Genomic DNA, 20886 nt, shown 5'->3' on the forward strand with positions numbered 1-20886 from the left:
GGTCATTAACCAATGTGGCAGCTACATTCAAGTGTAAGGTGTGCACAGAAGGAGCTGCAGATGGAGGAAATGTTGAGTTGGATCTTGGAGACGGAACGAAGCTGGAAGGTGGAAAACATTTTGCTACCTAGGAGACATGCTGAATGGAGAAGGTGAATCAGACTCGGCAATGGTTGCCAGAGTAAGTTGTGCAAGGAAGAAGTTTCGGGAACTGAGTGGCGTGCTGATGAGGATGGGAGTGTCGTTGAATCTGAAGGGAAAGGTGTATGCTGCATGGGTGAGAAGTGTTATGATTTATGGAAGCAAGACATGGGTAATGAACATAGAGCAGAAACAAAGGCTGGAAAGGGTGGAAATGCGAATGGTTCGGTGGATGTGTGGAGTATCGTTGAGAGAGAGGAAGACAAATGATGAATTGCGAAAGATGATGGGAATAGAGCCTGTGATGGATGCTGTGAAGAGAAACAGTTTGAGATGGTTTGGTCATGTGTTGAAGAAGGATGAAAGTGACTGGTTCAGAAGAGTGATGGGAATGAATGTAGAAGGAAGTAGAGGACAGGGAAGACCGAGAAAGACTTGGCTAAAGATGGTGGAAGAAGAAATGCGGGCAAGGGGGTTAACAAGGGGAGATGCAGAAAATAGGGCAAAATGGAGAAGACTGTCATGGGGCCCGCAAGGCTAACCGTCGCTCTAGTCGGGAAAATGGCCTTAAAATGCCTGTTGTTGTGTTTGTTTTGTTCAAAATATAACATTCAATTGAAATAAGTTGTTCCTCGATCATAAACGGACGTTTGCAGACGGTGAACCAATTGCTTAACCCTGCATATTGCTTTATGTGTGCAGGGTAAATATAGAATCCAAAAGCCCAAATTCGTATATGAATAGGACCCAATAACTCAGCCAGCGATGCACAAAAATCTACGGGACGATATACCTAAAGACCTGATTTGTTGCATGAACCCATTTGTGGATACAACATTCCAGTGGTAAAGATGACCGATGACATGGCTATGCAAAGTGACACGATGAAACACGGTGTGAGCGCATGGACACATGTTCCAAGGCGAATGGATGCACGTACTTCTTGCAGGCCCAACAAACAACCTGCATGCCCAAGTCTCAATACTGTGACAGCAAGTCCAGTATGAATGAAAAGGATGATTTGCAACAACATATTTTGATGGAAAATCCTCAAGTTTGAAATACAATAAATTTACTGTGCGTACAAATAATAGCACACATTGGGTTTGCCAAAACGGTTACATTTTTTGATTATCTTTGCGCATTACGAACGGTTACAACTTTCCAAATCAATAATAAACATTCCTTTCATGCAGTGAGGTGCATAGGAGCTGCCGAGGCAGTTTCATTGGCTGAGCAATACAATCCTGGACGGGTCGCCACTCTGACGCAGGATATTCAAATGGCTAATTACTCCAGTAAGCTGGTACTGATTTTACCACCCTCGGAAGGATGACAGACTGAGTCAACCCACCTAGTGTTATTTCAATGGCACGACAGGGATTCAAACTCAAGACCTAAAGGTCTTAAGCCAGCCACCTTAACTATTCAGCCAACACGAGGTATACATTCCAAATTACCATGAACAAATATATCAATACCAAATGAAGGTATCCTCCCAGAAAGCGTAATAACTAGCCAGTTGTCCTTTTGGGTTCAATGCACACAAGAAGTACCGGTTGGCCCTTTTTACAGAGCACTTGTCACACACTTGTTGGGGACTTTACGCAGGCTCTCCTCCTCGCGTTTCTTCAGGCGTTCCTCAATTTCCCGCTCACGAGCCGCCGTATCCACAGGACGTGCGTTACCGAATATGGACGAAGTTCTGGAGCCTTCGGCCTTTTTCGGCTCTGCCTCAGTCGATCGTGGCTGCAATACCAGTCGCTGCCGGGTGGTTGAAGGGGCTGACACTGTGGTTAAGGTGGGAAGGTATACACAAACAAACTACAGTTGGAGGCTGTTCGGGGGCTCAGTGACAATCCTGAAAAAGAGCCTTTGGAACAAAACTCGGAGAACAACACAACTTAGCTCATGAATCGCGATCCTTCATTGAAACGAAGGTGGCTACTTTGAGTGTACGGAGGAGGACTACGGAGGACTCTGTTCCACCTTCCAAATCCAAATTACAGAGATAACAACCAAGGACACACACACAAATGGAAAAATAAATAACTGGACTTCAAGCAAAACTCTGGCACCATACCACAAACATGGGACCGACCTGGCTCTTCTCGCCTCTCACTTTCTCTCCACACTGAGCCTCTGTCGCCGCCTCTGTCGCCTCCTCTGTCGCCTCCTCTGTCGCCTCCTCTGTCGCCTCCTCTGTCGCCTCCTCTGTCGCCGCCTCTGTCGCCGCCTCTGTCGCCGCCTCTGTCGCCGCCTCTGTCGCTACCATTGTCTCTCCATTGGCCTTCACCCAAACGCCTCTCGCCACCATCATCTCTCCGGAAGCCAAAGCCACGTGAGCCTACCACATACAAGGGGAAGTCAAAAAGGTTTTCCACTTTTAAATAAATTTTAGAGAAAAACATTGTGTCTATAGAGGGGTCAATATATGGTTGAACCCCCAAAAAAATGATACCAAAGGTTTTTCAATGGATTCTGGTACCATTGGGCATGCTAAATAACATACTAAAAATCTAGTAACATCTGACTTCCGGAAAGGGGTCATTTTCAAGATGGCGTCCAAGATGGCCGCCGGGAGCTTAAAATGGCCATATCTCAATTATTATTCAACCTAGAAAGGTGGTTTTGGTGTCTAACCCTAGGTTTTAGGGCCCAAGGAATCCAATTGAATCAATAAAATTACCATCAGTTAATTATTTATGGACAAGTCCAAGATGGCATCCCAAGGTGACATCCTGCTCCACTAAAATGGCTCTGTCGAATCGTAGTCTCTCTAGCTCTGTCGCTCTGCTCTAAAATGGCTCTGTCGAATAGTAGCAGGAGGTCTCTCTAGTCAACCTAGAGAGATATTTTCAGTGTGTATACCTAGGTTTAAGGCACCCAGGAAATCATCAAAATTACTTAAATAAGCACAAAGTAATCAGGTAATCCAGTAAGCCAGGTTTACCAGCCCATTAGGCATTTGTTGTCTTATACAGTTAGTCGCTATTCATCGTCATCCTACTGGATGACCAGATGTCATCCTGCTGGATGACATCCAGGCTGCTGACCTGGAGGAGATCAGTTCAAAACTTGCAGGATGCTCACCTTTCTCGCCAGACTCTTTATTAAGGAACATTGTCACTGGTGTTGTGTCTCAGGAACGTGTGAATGTGCATGAATATGAGTCTGTTGGATGCAAAATCATGCACAAAATGATTGGACAGTATGCATTCACATTCTCATTCAGTAGAAAGGATAAAGCCAGAACCCTTGGACAAACATCAGCTATAAAGGTCGCTCCTGATCGAACCATTGATTCTGCACTTCTTTTTCAACGTTTCCTGGTAGTCTCCCAAACTGGAGAGCTATCATTGCAGGAGGTTATGAGTTATGAGCTCAGTCCTTTCCCTCCTGCCCTCTTTGAAGCCAGAAACGTCTTCCGAAAGGCTGATAAGCCACAACTAGCTCACGCGATCTGTGATCATGCAAGTGATGCCATCCTAGATTCTGTACCAGAAACGGAGATCCACATCCTTGATGGAGGTTCACTCCTTCACAGAATACCATGGAAGAGTGGAGAAAGCTATGGTGAAATAGCGCAGTCGTATGCTGACTTCACGATCCAGCATTATGGTTCAGCTACGACCATTGTCTTTGATGGCTATGAGGAAGGGCCGTCCATTAAAGACAACACGCATCAGAGAAGAGGACACAATATTTATCCCATTGTCAGCTTCACTGCTGAGACAAAGTTCTCAGGCAAGAAGGAGGAGGCCCTGTCAAGAGATATCAATAAACAGAGACTGATCGGGATGATAAGTGATGAACTGAGAGAAAGGTATTGCACTGTGGTCAATGCACCTGGAGATGCTGACGTAGATATAGTAAAGGCTGCAGTGGAGGCATCTCTTCTACACACCACTACACTGATTGGAGAAGATACTGATCTTGTCTTACTCCTTTACTATGCGCAGGGAGACAGTAAGAGCCTTTATTTCAGATCAGACAAGTCCAAAGCTGATGGCAGTTTTAAAGTGTATGACATCAACCGTCTAAAATAAATCCTCGGACATGACGTGTTCTCAGTTGATATTCATCCATGCCGTGACTGGTTGTGACACGACTTCTTGGATTTTTGGTGTTGGCAAAAAGACTGCTTTCCAGAAGCTCAAGTAAAAGGAGACCCTGTCCTTCGGTCTTGTGCCAACACATTCACCATCCCAAACCAGACCACAGAGGTGATCGATGACCTTGGATGCCGAGTAATGGCTATCCTCTTTGGTGGCAAGTGCAAAGATTCCCTTGCAACAATGCGATACAACACCTTCAGCAAGAAGGTCGTCTCTGCTTCGTCTTTTGTAACACCCGAACGTCTGCCCCCAACTGAATCTGCTACCAAACTTCACTGTCGTAGAGCGTACTACCAGATCATGGTGTGGATGGGAAAAGAAGAGGTTATGGATGCCATGAAATGGGGGTGGAGCCTGCAGGATAATCAGTTTGTCCCACTTATAATAATAATAATAATAATTCATTTATTTTGTATAGCGCTTTTCCAGAAGCCCAAAGGCGCTTTGACAGAGTGGAAAACATAATGCATAACAATACATGAAAACAACAATTGCAAAAAGACAAGAATCAAGAAAACAAACAGCAGCGATATACGGCATATATATAAGACAAGAATCAAAAAGACAAGACAAGAATCAATAGGGAAATATTTAAAGCAAAAGGAGGGAGAAGGAGAAGAGATAGTCAGGGGTTAAATGCTGTGGGTTGAATGTTGAATGCAGCGTTGAACAGGTGGGTCTTTAGTGATGTTTTGAATGTGGTGAGTGAGGAGGAGTCTCTGATGGTGTGAGGTAGTGAGTTCCAGAGGGTGGGAGCAGCGATGGAGAAGGCCCTGTCCCCCCAGGATCTGAATTTGGTCCGGATGGAGGGGGTCAGGAGGTTGGTACCAGCAGAGCGGAGGTTGCGGGTGGGAGTGTGTCTGGAGAGGAGGTCAGCCAGGTAGGATGGGGCCAGGTTATGGAGGGCTTTGTATGTCAAGAGGAGGATTTTGTACTGGATTCTCTGGGGGATGGGGAGCCAGTGAAGCTTGTAAAGGACGGGGGTGATGTGGTCACGGGTCCGGGAATGAGTGAGTAGACGGGCAGCGGAGTTCTGAATGTATTGGAGTTTATTGGTGATTTTTGAGGGTGAACCATAGAGGAGGCTATTGCAGTAGTCCAGACGGGAGGTGATGAAGGCGTGGATGAGGGTTTCTGCAGCCGTGGAGGAGAGGGATGAGCGGAGACGGGCAATGTTTTTCAGGTGAAAGAAGGCTGACTTTGTGATCTGTTTAGTGTATTTGTCGAAGGAAAGGGTTTGGTCAAAGATGACGCCAAGATTCCGGATGTGAGGGGAGGTGGATACTGGGATACCGTCGATGTTGAGGGCAAAGTTATGGGTGGATTTTGTGAGCGTTTTTGGGCCAATGATGATTATTTCAGATTTATCACAGTTAAGCTTGAGGAAGTTGATTTGAAGCCAGGATTTTATTTCAGTGATGCAGTTTGTCAGGATAGAGTGGGTGTCGGTGGAGACGGACTTGGTGGAGATGAAAAGCTGGATGTCATCGGCGAAGCAGTGGAATTGGAGACCATGACGGCGGATTAAGTGACCGAGCGGGGACAGGTAAAGGATGAAGAGGAGGGGGCCAAGAACTGAACCTTGGGGGACACCTTGGGGGAGGGGAGCAGTGGGGGATTTGCAGTTATTGATGGAGATGAACTGGCATCTGTCAGAGAGGTATGATTTAATCCAAGAGAGGGCAGTGCCGGTGACGTTAAAGGTGGATTCAAGTCGGGTGAGGAGGATAGTGTGATCGATGGTGTCAAAGGCAGCGCTGAGGTCGAGGAGGACGAGAATGTTGAGGTTGCCAGCGTCAGAGGAGAGGAGAAGGTCGTTGGTGATTTTGAGGAGAGCAGTTTCAGTACTGTGGTTGGAGCGGAATCCGGATTGGAATGTTTCATACAAGTTATTGGCAGAGAGATGATGTTTGAGTTGAGTGGCTACAGCGCGTTCCAAAACTTTTGACAGAAAGGGTAGGTTGGAGATGGGTCTGAAGTTGTTTAGGGTGTCAGGGTTTAGACCAGGTTTTTTTAGAATGGGGGTAACAGCAGCAATTTTGAGGGAAGGTGGGACGATGCCTGTAGACAGGGAGGAGTTTATTGTTGCAATGATAAGTGGAGAGAGAGCAGGGAGGGAGGCTTTGACAAAGCTGGAGGGGATGGGGTCAAGAGTGCAGGTGGCAGTTTTCATTCCTATGAGGAGTTCAGAGAGGTCAGTAGGAGAGATTGGGGAGAACCGAGACAGGGGATGGCAGGACAAGGGGGGGCAGGTGGTTGGAGGGGGAGCGGGTGCGGCGGTGGTCAAGCTGTTGTAGATGTTGTCAATTTTGCGTTGGAAGAAAGAGAGGAAGGAGATGCAGTTGTCTACTGTGAATGACTGGGTGGTGGTGTTCAGGGGGCGGAGGAGTTTGTTTATTGTCGAGAAGAGTGCTTTTGGGTTTCCGGAGCCAGAGTGGATAATTTGAGAGTAGTAGGCAGAGCGGGCGCGGGAGAGGGCATCTTTGTAGTGTTGTATGTGGTCCTTGTAGGCTTGGGAGTGAACTGTGAGACCCGTTTTATTGCGGAGTCTTTCAAGTTGGCGAGCACGAGTTTTCATCAGGTGGAGTTCAGGGGTAAACCAGGGAGCAGAATGGGTGAAAGAAACTGTTTTGGTTTTTACAGGCGCAAGCTGGTCAAGGCAGGAGGAGAGAGTGTGGTTGTAGTAGTCAGTGAGGTCGGAAGGGGTGTGGAGGTCAATGAAGGGAGAAGTGGACATTTTTTCAGAGAGGGTGGATGAGAATGAGGTAGGTGAAAGAGCGTTTAGCTTACGGAAGTTGATTGTGCGATAATGCCTTGGTGTTGGGGCGGGGATGTTGATGGTCAGAGTGATGGCTAAGTGGTCAGAGAGGGTGAGGTCGGAGCCATAGAGATGGTGCAAATTTAATCCAGTGGAGCAGACAAGGTCCAAAATGTGACCACGGATATGGGTAGGAAAGTCGACATGTTGAGTGAGGTTAAAGCAGGTGAGTAAATCAGTGAAGTCAGTGGTTATTGTGGAGTCAGTGGAGTCCATGTGGATATTGAAATCACCAAGGAGGAGGATTGAGGGGGAGAGGGAACATAGCTGGGTCAGAAAGTAGGAGAAGTCAGACAGGAATGATGGGTGTGGTTTGGGAGGGCGGTAGACGACAGCCATGACTGACTGCGTGTGACCAGAGAGTTTTAAAGCCAGGTGTTCAAATGATGGAGCAGATGAGATGGAGATGAGGTTGGTCTTGATGTCTTGACGGTGGATAACGGCAATTCCACCACCTCGGCCCTCCGAGCGTGGTTTATTGACGTAGGAATATCCATTGGGTGTGGTGAGGTTGAGTGTGTAGTAGTCCAGAGGTTGTTGCCAGGTTTCGGTGAGACAGAGAAAGTCCAGTTTGTTATCCAGGATGTATTCGTTCAGGATGAGGCATTTATTGTTGAGGGACCGGGTGTTGAACAGGGTGAGCTTGATGTTGTTTTGAACAGCAGGGATGAATTCAGGTGATTTAGCCAGGGTTCGTAGGCAAGAGGTGCGATCGTGTGGGTTGCTGTGACCAGGTGCGCTGGGACGAAGAGTGAGAGTGCGCTGAGCCGACCAGAGGACGGGGATGGAGTGACCTGATTGCAAATAAACAAACTTGCGACCGGAGCCACGGTGAATGTACCTGGGTCGTCGGAGGAGTCCATTTGATTTGATGGCAGAGATGCATGATGGGGTGGAGCGGGTATTGAGCAGAAGAAGCCTTGCGGCGGAGTACTTCAGAGCCATGCCAGGCAGGAGCGAAGGGACGAGTACGAGGCCAAGGTCGAGGAGGCAAAGCGGCAAACGCAGCGGCAAACGCAGCGGCAAACGACTGCAGCCGCTAATCAAGACCACAGCGGCAAACAAGGCCACAAGGCCACCAAGACCACAAGGCCACCGGCAAACAAGGCCACGGCCACAAACAACGGGAGCGGGCCTTTCGATTCCGTATTCCGTACCATCAAAAGCAGATTCCGTTATCCAGCCGGAGAACACGCGGCACGTGCGGGTGTGAAAAGGCAGGACAGGTGTGAGATGTCAGGTCAGAAAAGTAGAAGCAGACCCTGTACATCCATCCAGTCGGAGAAGCGGCGAATATGCAACGCCAGCGTCCTCTCGCAACCGAACCCGGAAGTCAATTTGAGTCAATTTGAGTTTGTCAATTTGAAGTCAACTTATGTCAAGAATGAACGCTGCTCCAGACAGTGTCTTGAAGGTCATTCATTATAACTGCTCCACTGCCTGCAAGACACTCCGCTGCTCTTGTAGACAATATGGACTACCATGTACTGCCTGTGGACCGTGCAAACTTGAAGAATGTGACAATCCACAAAACAAGTTTCTTCCAGAGGAGTCGGAGGATGACGATGAATAGCGACTAACTGTATAAGACAATAAATGCCTAATGGGCTGGTAAACCTGGCTTACTGGATTACCTGATTACTTTGTGCTTATTTAAGTAATTTTGATGATTTCCTGGGTGCCTTAAACCTAGGTATACACACTGAAAATATCTCTCTAGGTTGACTACTATTCGACAGAGCCATTTTAGTGGATCAGGATGTCACCTTGGGATGCCATCTTGGACTTGTCAATAAATAATTAACTGATGGTAATTTTATTGATTCAATTGGATTCCTTGGGCCCTAAAACTTAGGGTTAGACACCAAAACCACCTTTCTAGGTTGAATAATAATTGAGATATGGCCATTTTAAGCTCCCGGCGGCCATCTTGGACGCCATCTTGAAAATGACCCTTTTCCGTAAGTCAGATGTTACTAGATTTTTAGTATGTTATTTAACATGCCCAATGGTACCAGAATCCATTGAAAAACCTTTTGGAACAAATTTTTTGGGGTTAGGTGAGTTTTTTTCGTATATTGACCCCTCTACTATTACAATGGCATCGGGAAGCTCACTCACTGCTGGGAAAAAGATGGCAGACATACAAAATAAGAAGAGACCATCATCTGTGTTGCAGTGGCACTGGATCATTCTTACTTCCTGATTGGGGGACAATCTTTGACTCCAATCCGAAGTGGAATCATCAAAATCCGAATGATCAATTTAAGGGGTAATTAGCTTTTATTCCTTTTATCAATAATGTTTTTCTTTGTGAATCAACTTCAGGCAGTATTAATCTCATTCAGACATTTGTTTGCATAAAGTTTCAAAGGGCTTCTACTCACTCAAAATGTGGAATAATAATAACAGGCACAATAATGTGGCTGACCATGAGGTTAGGGCTTGGGCTAATATCCCCCATCGGGCCGAACCATGCTCACCCCGGTCTCTGTCTCCCACACCATCTGCCACACCACGATCACGATCACGTCCCCAATCCGCAACATCAGAATATCCACGCCGTTGTCCAAAAGACCCATCTCGGTCCCGGTCCCTCCCTCCGTCGTACTCTTGCGAGGAGGGAAAAAGAAAAAAGAAAAAGGGAAAGCAATCAACAGAAGTCCTTATCAGCATCAATCAATAAAATTCCCTTTTTTTAAGGCCATTTACCCTGCTAGAACGTGGGTTAGCCTTGCAGGCCCCATGACAATCATGGTTCCCTTTTTGAGGCAAAGTTTTTTTTATGGCCGGATGCCCTTCCTGACGCCAACCCTTAGTCGCCTCTTACCCTCCCATCATGAACTAAACACTACTATTGCGGCCCGTCCATAATCAGCCATTCACCCGATTCAGTCACATACAGTCACGTGAAACCTGGTGTTGGCTTAGCGGTTAGGGTGCCAGCTTGGGATCCCAGAATCCTGGGTCCGAATCCCGGTCGATCGCTAAATTAAAAAACACCAGGGGGGTTGACTCAGCCTGTCATCCTTCCGAGATCGGGAAATTGAGTACCTGCTTGCTGGGATGAATGATCCCGGTGTGTACCCCGGTTTAGAATAGGTACACCGTATCCCTGCGCATCGTAGGAGGAGACTTAGGGTTGGCGCCAGGAAGGGCATCCGGCCATAAAAACATTGCCTCAAACAGGGAACCATGATTGTCATGGGGCCCGCAAGGCTAACCCCTGCTCTAGCGGGGAAAATGGCCTTAAAACGAGCATTCATTCATTCATTTTTCACAGTCACATGAAAAAGTAAGTACACCCCATGTAAAGTTTTGACTTTTTCAACATATTTCAACATACAGCTATTTGATCTTCATTTCAACAATATTGATAGATAAAGGTGATATAATATAACAAATATCATGAAACATTTACATTTTGAAGTCCATTGTATAATTTAAATAAACATAAATGCAAATTTCGCGTGTGGAAAAAGTAAGTACACCCCTACATTTATCACTACTTCAAATACCAAAAATGGCCTTTAAAAAAACGATCATTCAAATACCTAAAATTAGAATCAGGTGCACCAGCTCAGGTGCAAATGATTAGAACATCATTAGAGAGGATCTTGGAGGAACCTGTCCTATTTAAACCTCAGACATTTAGTTTGGTTTGCTCTTTGTTGTTGAAGAGTGTGGCGTCACCATGCCTTGATCAAAAGAGCTCTCTGGGGCCTTCAGAAAGAAGGTTAGAGATGCCTACGAGTCTGGGAAGGGATTTCAAAAGATCTCCAAACAATTTGAAATAAATCCTTCGACTGTCCGGAAGATCATCTACAAGTGGAGAAGATTCCAAACAACTGCCAACTTGTTCAGGCCAGGCCGCCCCAACAAGTTCAGCCCGAGAGCAGACCGCAAGATGCTGAAAGAAGTCTCCAAGAACCCCAGAATGTCATCACGGGACCTACAGATAGCTCTTGCCACTGTTGATGTCAAAGTGCACAAGTCTACCATGAGAAAGAGGCTGCACAAATTTGATCAACATGGGAGGTGTGCCAGTAGGAAACCTTTGCTGTCCAGAAAGAACATCAGGGCAAGACTAAAGTTTGCCCTGCATCACCATTCTCACAGAATCTTGTTTCTCACAGTCTGAGAGTCCTTTCGGTATGTTTTTGCAAACTCCAAGCGGGCTTTCATGTGTCTTTCACTGAGGAGAGGCTTCCGTCTGGCCACTCTGCCATGAAGCCCAGATCGGTGGAGTGTTGCAGTGATGGTTGTCCTTCTGGAAGTTTCTACCATCTCCACACAGGATCTCTGGAGCTCAGCCAGAGTGACCATCGGGTTCTTGATCACCTCTATTACCAAGGCCCTTCTCCCCCGATTGCTCAGTTTGGCCGGGCGGCCAGCTCGAGGAAGAGTCCTGGTTGTTCCAAACTTCTTCCATTTAAGAACAAGCATTACGCCGAGGTCCCCCGTCGGGGAAGTGATGTGAGTTGACAAAGTGGAAGACGCAGAAAACATGCTATGACATGATATTTTGCTCACAAGGTTCAGACATATATATGGTGGTGGCCATCTTGGATTTTGACGTGGCGACCCAATTTTCAATAGCGTTCTTCCTTATGCCTCGATACACGAACACACTAGATTAGAAGTTGGTACTTCGCTTATTGTAAGATATTCCGCTCACAAGGTTCAGACACATGGCGGCGGCCATCTTGGATTTTGACGTGGCGACCCAATTTTCAATAGCCTTATTCCTTATGCCTAGATACACCCACACACCAGATTAGAAGTTAGTAGTTCGTTTATTTTTCCAAGATATTTTGCTCACAAAGTTCAGACATATATATGGTGGTGGCCATCTTGGATTTTGACGTGGCGACCCAATTTTCAATAGGGTTCTTCCTTATGCCTAGATACACCCACACACCAGATTAGAAGTTGGTACTTCGCTTATTTTTCAAGATATTCCACTCACAAGGTTCACATACATGGCATCAGACATACATGGCGGCGGCCATCTTGGATTTTGACGTGGGTTGCATCCACACACCAAATTCGAATGCGGTCCTTCGCTTACGCACACACGTACACCCGCACGCACGCGAAAACCAAACCATTTCGCTCCGCGGTGCGACGGGGGACAATTATGGAGGCCACTGTGCTCTTGGGAACCTCCAATGCAGCAGAATTTTTATTGTCGGCTTCCCCAGATCTGTGCCTCGACACAATCCTGTCTCTGAGCTCTGCAAGCATCGACCTCATGGCTTGGTTTTTGCTCCGATATGCATTGTCAACTGTGCGACCTTATATAGACAGGTGTGTGCCTTTCCAAATCATGTCCAATCAATTGAATTTACCATAGGTGGACTCCAATCAAGGTGTAGAAACATCTCAAAGATGATCAAGAGAAATTGGAGGCACCTGAGATACATTTCAAGTGTCATAGCAAAGGGTATGAATACTTATGTCAATGTGATATTTCAGTTTTTTATTTTTAATAAATTTGCAAAACTTTCTAAAATCCTGTTTTCTCTTTGTCATTATGGGGTATTGAGTGTGAATAGATACACAGCAACAACAACAACAACATGCATTTTAAGGCCATTTTCCGTGCGAGAGCGGGGGTTAGCCTTGCGGTCCCCATGACAATCTTCTCCATTTTGCCCTATTTTCTGCATCTCTCCTTGTTAACCCCCTTGCCCGCATTTCTTCTTTCATCATCTTTGGCCAAGTCTTTCTCGGTCTTCCCCGTCCTCTACTTCCTTCTACATTCATTTCCATCACTCTTCTCAACCAGTCACTTTCATCCTTCCTCAACACATGACCAAACCATCTCAACCTGTTCCTCTTCACAGCATCAATCACAGGCTCTATTCCCATCATCTTTCACAAACATCTTTTGTCTTCCTCTCTCTCAACGACACTCCGCACATCCAACGAACCATTCGCATTTCCACCCTTTCCAGCCTTCGTTGCTGCCCTACGTTCATTACCCATGTCTCGCTCCCATAAATCATAACACTTCTCACACATGCAGCATACACCTTTCCCTTCAGCTTCAACGACACTCCCCTCCTCGTCAGCACGCCACTCAGTTCCTGAAACTTCTTCCATGCACATCTCACTCCAGCAAACGTTGCCGAGTCTGATCCACCTTCTCCATTCAGCATGTCTCCGAGGTAGCAAAATGTTTTCACACCTTCCAGCTTCACGCCGTCTCCAAGATCCAACTCAACATTTCCTCCATCTGCAGCTCCCTCTGTGCACACCTTGCATTTGAATGTAGATGCCACACTGGCTAATGACCCTCTCAGACCACGACATTTTTGATGAACCCACTCAGCGCACATTGTACAATGAATTGAGTTCACTCCGACACCCTTGCTGCACACAGCACATGGCCACTTCCCAGGTCTTTCCACCTCACCACATGCTTTACCACTTGCCATCACATTCGTCTTTCCCATATTCACCTTCAGACCTTTTGTCTCCATACATTCCTTCCACTTGTTCATCTTTTCCTTCAATCCATCCATACTTTCCGCAATCAACACCAGATCATCTGCATACAACAACTCCCATGGTAAACGCTCCTTTACGTTCTGAGCCAGCACCTCCATCACAGCTGCAAATAGTAGGGGACTTAGTACCGACCCCAGATGCACTCCCACCTTCACCTCAAACTCACCACTGTTCCCGTCCTTCGTCCATCCAGCTGTGCACGATCTTTTGTACATTTTTTTTTTTGTTGTTTTTTTTTTTGTTGTTTTTTTTTTTTTTTTTTTTTTTTGTATACAAGATCGAGGCTCGTGAAAGAGCTAACATTAATCACACAAAAAGACAAACCGACACACTAAACACAAAAAACAAGGGGAGCGGTAGACAAGATGGGGAGAGAGGGGGAAGGACACAAAAGAGAGGGGGAAGGACACAAACACAACATTTGAGAGCAGGGACATCGGGAGGACTTGGGGGGAGGTGGGAGAGGATTAAAACATATGAACACTGCAAGGACTCTGGGGTGAATTACCGGGGGTAGAAAAGATCAAGGTTTTCGATGGGGGAAGATAAGAGATGGTGGTGAACAGCTGTTTTAAAGACCTGGAGGGAGGAGTGGGATTGAAGGGAGTGGGGGAGTTTGTTCCAGAGGCGGGAGAAAAGGGGAATGAAAGAGTGAAGGTGAGCAGAGAGCCTCGACTTTGGCAGTTTAACCAGAAGAGGGTTGCAGGCAGATCTTGTGCGACCTGAAGGAATATTGGGGGGACAGAGCACAGAGAGAGCTGGGGGAGCAAGGCCGGAGAGGAGTCGGTAGAAGACAGAAAGACCACCAACCTGCCTGCGGTGAGTGAGTGAAAGGCCCTCGGCGTTGACTACATCGCAGGAGATTCCAATGATTCTGAAAGCTTTGGCCTCAACAGCGTGAAGCCGAGCAAGGTGTGAGGCAGGAGCACCAGCCCAGAGGGGGGAACAGTATTCCATTGAGCTGCGGATGAAAGCCTTGTATGTGGTGAGGAGCTCAGGTGTGCCAAGGAAGGACTTCGCACGACGGAGGATGCCCAGTCGGCGACTGGCTTTGGAGGCCAGCTTGGAAATGTGGTTTTCCCAAGAAAGATCATGGCAGATAGTGAGACCCAAAAGCTTGAGCGACAGAACTTCTTGGAGAGGATTGTTGAGAAAGTAGATGGGAGGGTTGTCCAGTCGGTCCTTTCGGAGAGACATTGTAAGAGTGTGAGATTTGTCAGGATTGAAAGACATGTTCCACTTGTTTGACCAGTCTGTGATTTTGTCCAGGTCTGCAGAGAGTGAGGAGGCTGCAGACTGCCGATCTGAGGGATGAGGAATGGAGCGACAGAGAGTAGAGTCGTCAGCAAAGAGATAGAGAGGATTTTCAAGAGAGTCAGAGAGATCATTGATGAAGACCAGAAAAAGCACAGGGCCCAGAACACTACCTTGGGGAACTCCAGCCTGAACAGGAAGAGGAGATGAGAGAAACCCATTCAGGGCCACACGTTGACTACGACCAGAGAGGAAGTCCGCCAGCCATGCGTGGAGATTTCCATGGATACCAAAGGAGGAGAGTTTGGAGAGCAGAGCAGGGTGCCAGACCGTATCGAAGGCACGTGAAATGTCAAGGGAGACAGCTCTAATTTCCTGTTTGGCGTTGAGGACCTCCATCCATTGTTGAGAAAGCAGAAGCAGCATGTCCAGAGTAGAGTGACCAGGTCTGAAACCAAATTGATGATCAGAGATCAAGCCATTGGAGAAGAGGAAAGATTTAATATCTGAAGCAATGATGGATTCCATGACTTTGCTGATAATTGGGAGAAGGCTGATTGGTCTGTAGTTGCTGGGATCTGTTTTTGCACCTTTTTTGTGCAAAGCGGTGATGTTGGCTGATTTCCAAGCAGATGGCAGATGACCTTGAGCAAAAGAGAGGGTGAAGAGAACAGAAAGAGGGAGTGAAAGTGCAGAAGCACATGATTTTAGGACCCGTGGGCTGATGCCGTCAGGACCAGTTGCAGAATCAGAGTCGAGGGTTGCCAGAAACTTTTCCACCTTGTCGGGAGGAAAGGACACAGAGTCCAGGAGCAGCTGGGTACGACTGGGTACGGTGGGTACAGAGAGGGATGGGTTTGGGACACAAGATTTAGAGGCAAACACAGAGTTGAGGCATTCAGCTTTTTCACGTGCGGAGTCAGCCGTTAAGCCGTTTGAGGTGAGGGAGGGGATGGAGGGGGAACAAACACCAGAAACAGATTTGACCAGACGCCACCAGGATTTGGAAGAGGGAGACAGATAAGAGAGTTCGGTCTTGAGAATGGTGAGATATTGTTTCCTGGCTCTCCTGAGGGTGGACACACACTTGTTTCGGGCTTTGTGAAAGGAAATGAGATTTCCTTCCGTTGGATTTGCTTTCCAGGAGACGAAAGCAAGTTGTTTCAGGGCAACAGCCTCACCACAAGATTCCGTGTACCATGGACGGGAGGAAGGGTATGACAACTGAAGACGAGATGGTATAAATCTGTGCATGAGAGAGAGCAATTTACTTTGAAAGAATTCCCAGGATGAGTTGATGTCAGAGGCGGTAGAGATGGGAGACCAGTCCAGATGATTGATGGCTGCTTGAAGACCGTGCCAGTTGGCCTGAGTGAAATGCCAGACTACTCTGATCTGATCATTGCCAGACTACTAGACATTGCCATCACTACTCTGATCAACCATTCCTCCACTCCGAACTTCCTCAATGCCTATGTCAATACTTTGTGTGGAACCCTATCGAATGCTTTCTCCAGATCAACAAACCCAAGAAACAACTTCTTCCTCTTCTCCATGTACTTCTCCTGCAACTGCCTCACAATAAAGAGCGCGTCTGTTGTTCCTCTTCCTGGCATAAATCCAAACTGCATTTCGTCGATCTTCACCTTCTTCCTTGTCCTCCTCTCCAACACCCTTTCCAATACCTTCATTCCATGCTCCAATAACTTTATCGCTCGGTACGAGCCACACTCCAGAGGGTCACCTTTCCCCTTGTATAGAGGGACGAGGGTACTCAGTTCCCAACCCACTGGAATGCGACCTTCTTTCACCACCAGATTACAGATCTCTGCCATTCTCTTCACACCCCAACTTCCTGCTGCCTTCAACATATCTCCCACAACTCCCGTCGGCCCTCCCGCTTTTCTACTCTTCATTGCTCTTATCGCTTCCTCAACTTCCTTCTCAGTTATCTTCTCTGCCGGCCCAAAAACTGGGTTACTCTCTATGTTGCCATCCCATTCATTCTCTGTATTCAACAGCATTTCCATATAGCTTTTCCATATTCCTTTAATTCCATCTGGGTCCACAATAGTCCGTGGGCTGAGTAGGGTTTACATGCACCGCCCCCACAACTTAACTTCCCGGGTATGTCCATGTACCCCCCACCCTAGGGGTTAGGAAAAACCATGTTAACAGAAAAAAACTCATTCCCTCATAGTTTGACCTCTAGTGACCTCATTTGCATATAACACATATCATTGTAAAGAGTGTCCCAGGACAAACATTTTGAGGGGTCATATGCAACCATAGGATGACGAGGTAAAAAGTTATGGCCATTTGAATTTCGCCTACCCCTAATTTTCGGAAATCACTGCCACAGGGGGGGTAACATCAAAATATGCGTGGGAGGTACCTTGGGAATGAGTTTTTGTTCTGTTAACATGGTTTTTCCTAATCCCTAGGGTGGGGGGTACATGGACATACCCGGGAAGTTAAGTTGTGGCGGGGGTGCATGTAAACCCTACTCAGCCCACGGACTACAACGATTTGTCCCGCTTCATCCTTCAAGCAACTCACCCCCATCACATCACACCTCTCTTTCGCTATCTGCTTTGCAATCCTGAATACCGCTCTCTGACCCTCTTCCGAATCCAAGCGTTCTCCGAACATTTTCCTACATGCCGCCTGCGCCTTTGCTACCTTTTTCTTTGCAGCCTTCTTGGCTGTCATAACTTTCATGCTCTGCTTTTTCTGCTCCCGTACCCTTCGCCTTCTGCCACTCCTTGAACTTCTTCCTCTTCTCGTCAATCCTCTTTCCAACTTCCTCATCCCACCACCATGTTTCCGAGTGCCTCGGTGGTCCTTTTGTCCATCCACATACCTCACCAACGGCTCCCAACAGACTATCTTTCATTGACATCCAACCACGTTCAAACTCAACCACATCATCCTCTACCCTACTGAGGCTCTGTTTTAATTCCTCCCCGACTGTCACCTCTTTCAACCTCCACACCTTCATTCTCGGTTGGTACTTCACCCGCCGAGCTCTCCTCGCACCTTTCACCCTTATGTCACAGACAACCAAGTGGTGCTGTGAAACAGCCTCCTCCCCCGGGATCACCTTTGTGTCCCGGAGGTGCCCCTATCTCGCCTACGCACCATCAGGTAGTCAACGGTTGTCGTCGACCCACCTGACGTGTATGTAACAAGCTTATTATCCTCTTTCTGGAACTGAATATTACAAATCAACAAATCAGCTCCATCAGCAAACTCCAAAATCCTTTCACCTTCTCCATTTCTCACACCATATCCGTAACCCCCATGAACGCCCTCAAAACCGTCCATACTCCTTCCCACATGTCCATTTAGGTCTCCTTCTACCACAACAACTTCCTCATCTTTCAGGTTTTCCATCAGCTTCTCTGTCGCACACCAGAACTTGTCCTTCTATTCATCGCTCCGACCAACCTGCGGAGCATATCCCGAGATGACGTTCACCAAGAGCTTTCCAATCATCATTTTCACCATCATCAACCTATCACTCACTCTAGTCACACTCACCACACTGCCTACAAACTCCTCAGAAAACAGGACACCAACACCATTCACGACCTCTGGGCACCCTTGCCACACAAACTTGTATTTCTGTCCCTGCCTGCCCTTCACCATTCTCACACCACTTCCCTTCCATCTCGTCTCTTGCACACAGCATATGTCCACTCTTCTTCTGACCAATACTTCCACCACTTCTCCTGATCTCCCTGTCATTGTCCCTACATTCCATGTCCCAAACCTCAGAAACCGATCTCCACTTCGGGCTGTACCCTGCCCATATGTAGTTGTAATTGTCATGGTTCTCTTTTTGAGGCAATGTTTTGTTGTTATGGCCGGATGCCCTTCCTGACGCCAACCCTCTTAGTCGCCTCTTACGACACGCAGGGATGCGGTGTACCTATTCTAACCAGGGTACACACCGGGATAAAGCTTTGAATAAAACCAAACGGGTTTAATCCCGAACAAATAAACGGAGAATGAAATCAATAATAACTATATACAATGAAGTAAAATAAATCCGATAAAAACGAAGGCGTCAAGTCACAAGCACAGACGGGGCGAGGGACACAAAATGGCGACTTATCTCTGGGGGCAGCGGTTGAGAGGATGGGCACGGAGCAGGGCAGGGGATGAGGATGGGCACGGAGCAGGCGATGAGATGAGCAGGACGACGAAGATATGATGAGACGAACAGGACCATCAACAGGCAATGGTGGAGGATGATAACACCAAGGCCAAAGCAGGCAGGCAGCATGACCTCCTTATAGCTCTCCTTCTTCGGAAGACCAATCTCCTCTCTCCTCTCTCTATCTCTCTGTGTGCTGGGCTTCGTGGCAAGCGGTCACATTTCATCGCTCTCGGGTTCTGGGCTTGGTCGCGGGCGGTGGCACATTTTTTGGCTTGTGTGCGCTTGTAAAGAAAAGACTGAGCAAGAGCGGTTCGGGGCAGTCGGCATCGCGAGGGGAGCTTCATCGGAGCTTTGTGGAGTGTGGAACGACTGGATTAGGAGGACGTTTTGCCATTGCTTCACGGCCGGCCCAATGTGCCGTGTGGTGATTCGCACCATCTTGTGCATTTCCCACGCGTCGATTCGAGTTGACCCCACCAAGTGCTCGTCAAGACCAGAGCTGAGTGCCAACTAAAAGGGGGGCATTGTCTTTTATCATTCCCTTGTGTTTTGTGTGTCCGAGTGGAGACGTTTCAAATTAGGAATTATAGGTTTGTTTGTTTTTTACCTCAACATTTATTTTGCCATTTTATCGTTCACGTTAATTTTAATAAATTCATTATTTGTTGCATCTTACTTTTGTGTGTCGTGTCCGTTTACTCGTTTGTGGGTTCGAGGAATAAAACCCCGTGGGTCCGATCAGATAAGGCTTCGGGCCTTTCCTGCACTTGCTGAAAGATAATCCCGCCAAGTTCGGGTATACGCCCCCGAATTAAAGCAACGTTCGGCTATCTGTCCAAGGCACGTCTTCATCGGCCACGGACTTGACAGTATTACGAAGGCCATTTGTGTTCTACAGTCTTCATGCATATAATTATTTTTGAATAAAGATTTTAAAAGGCTTAAAAGCATATACATAAATAAATAAATAATTCCAGGTTTTACCACAATTTTCCCCAGTGTCTATAATACCACCCTGTCTAAAACATTACATTAGTTATTTGTGCCTGTTTGTGTCCTTTATAATGTCCTTAAAAACAGCAAGTTTCCTGTTTGGAATGATTTTTTTATTTTGTTTTACTGCCACGCAGAATAAAAATATAATCTCATTCCTCTCTGCGCATGAGCTATCAGGACGAATTCAGAGCCAAGGTATGGTGAAACGGCAAATTTGTCTTCGGATTCACGTTCCAATTCGTGTTCAAAATATAACATTCGATTTAAATAAGCCGTTCCTCCATCACAAACTAAAATAAGATAAACAGGACATGAACCAAATGCTAAACCCCCGCTTTTTGCTAATTGCTTAACCCTGCTTTTTGCTAATTGCTTAACCCCGCTTTTTGCTAACTGCTTAACCCTGGCTCTTTGCTAATTGCTTACCCCCGCTTTTTGCTAACTGCTTAACCCTGGCTCTTTGCTAGTTGCTTACCCCCGCTTTTTGCTAATTGCTTACCCCTGCTTTTTGCTAATTGCTTAACCCCACTCTTTGCTAACTGCTTAACCCTGCTTTTTGCTTTTTGCCAATTGCTTAACCCAGCTTTTTGCTAATTGCTTAACCCCACCTTTTGCTAATTGCTTAACCCCGCTTTTTGCTAACTGCTTAACCCCGCTTTTTGCTAACTGCTTCACCCTGCTTTTTGCTAATTGCTTACCCCCGCTTTTTGCTAATTGCTTAACCCCGCTTTTTGCTAATTGCTTAACCCCGCTTTTTGCTAAGTGCTTAACCCTGGCTCTTTGCTAATTGCTTACCCCCGCTTTTTGCTAATTGCTTAACCCCGCTTTTTGCTAATTGCTTAACCACGCTCTTTGCTAATTGCTTAACCCTGCTTTTT

At 46.8% G+C, this 20886-nt stretch overlaps 1 protein-coding gene across 1 annotated transcript in view; it reads right to left on the reverse strand.

The window, feature by feature from the left end:
* Positions 1-20886, reverse strand: part of LOC137428992 (eukaryotic translation initiation factor 4B) — a 104213-nt gene that overhangs the window by 36734 nt on the left and 46593 nt on the right. Inside the window, exons 7-9 of the mRNA XM_068118950.2 lie at positions 9561-9689; positions 2243-2488; positions 1733-1931 (exon numbers count right to left, since the gene is read on the reverse strand). Coding sequence (XP_067975051.2) covers positions 1733-1931; positions 2243-2488; positions 9561-9689 — 574 coding nt within the window. The remainder of the gene's footprint in view (positions 1-1732; positions 1932-2242; positions 2489-9560; positions 9690-20886) is intronic.

This window comes from Myxine glutinosa, chromosome 6, assembly GCF_964187855.1.
Source record: "Myxine glutinosa chromosome 6, kmMyxGlut1.1, whole genome shotgun sequence".
NCBI classification, from domain to species: Eukaryota; Metazoa; Chordata; class Myxini; order Myxiniformes; family Myxinidae; genus Myxine; species Myxine glutinosa.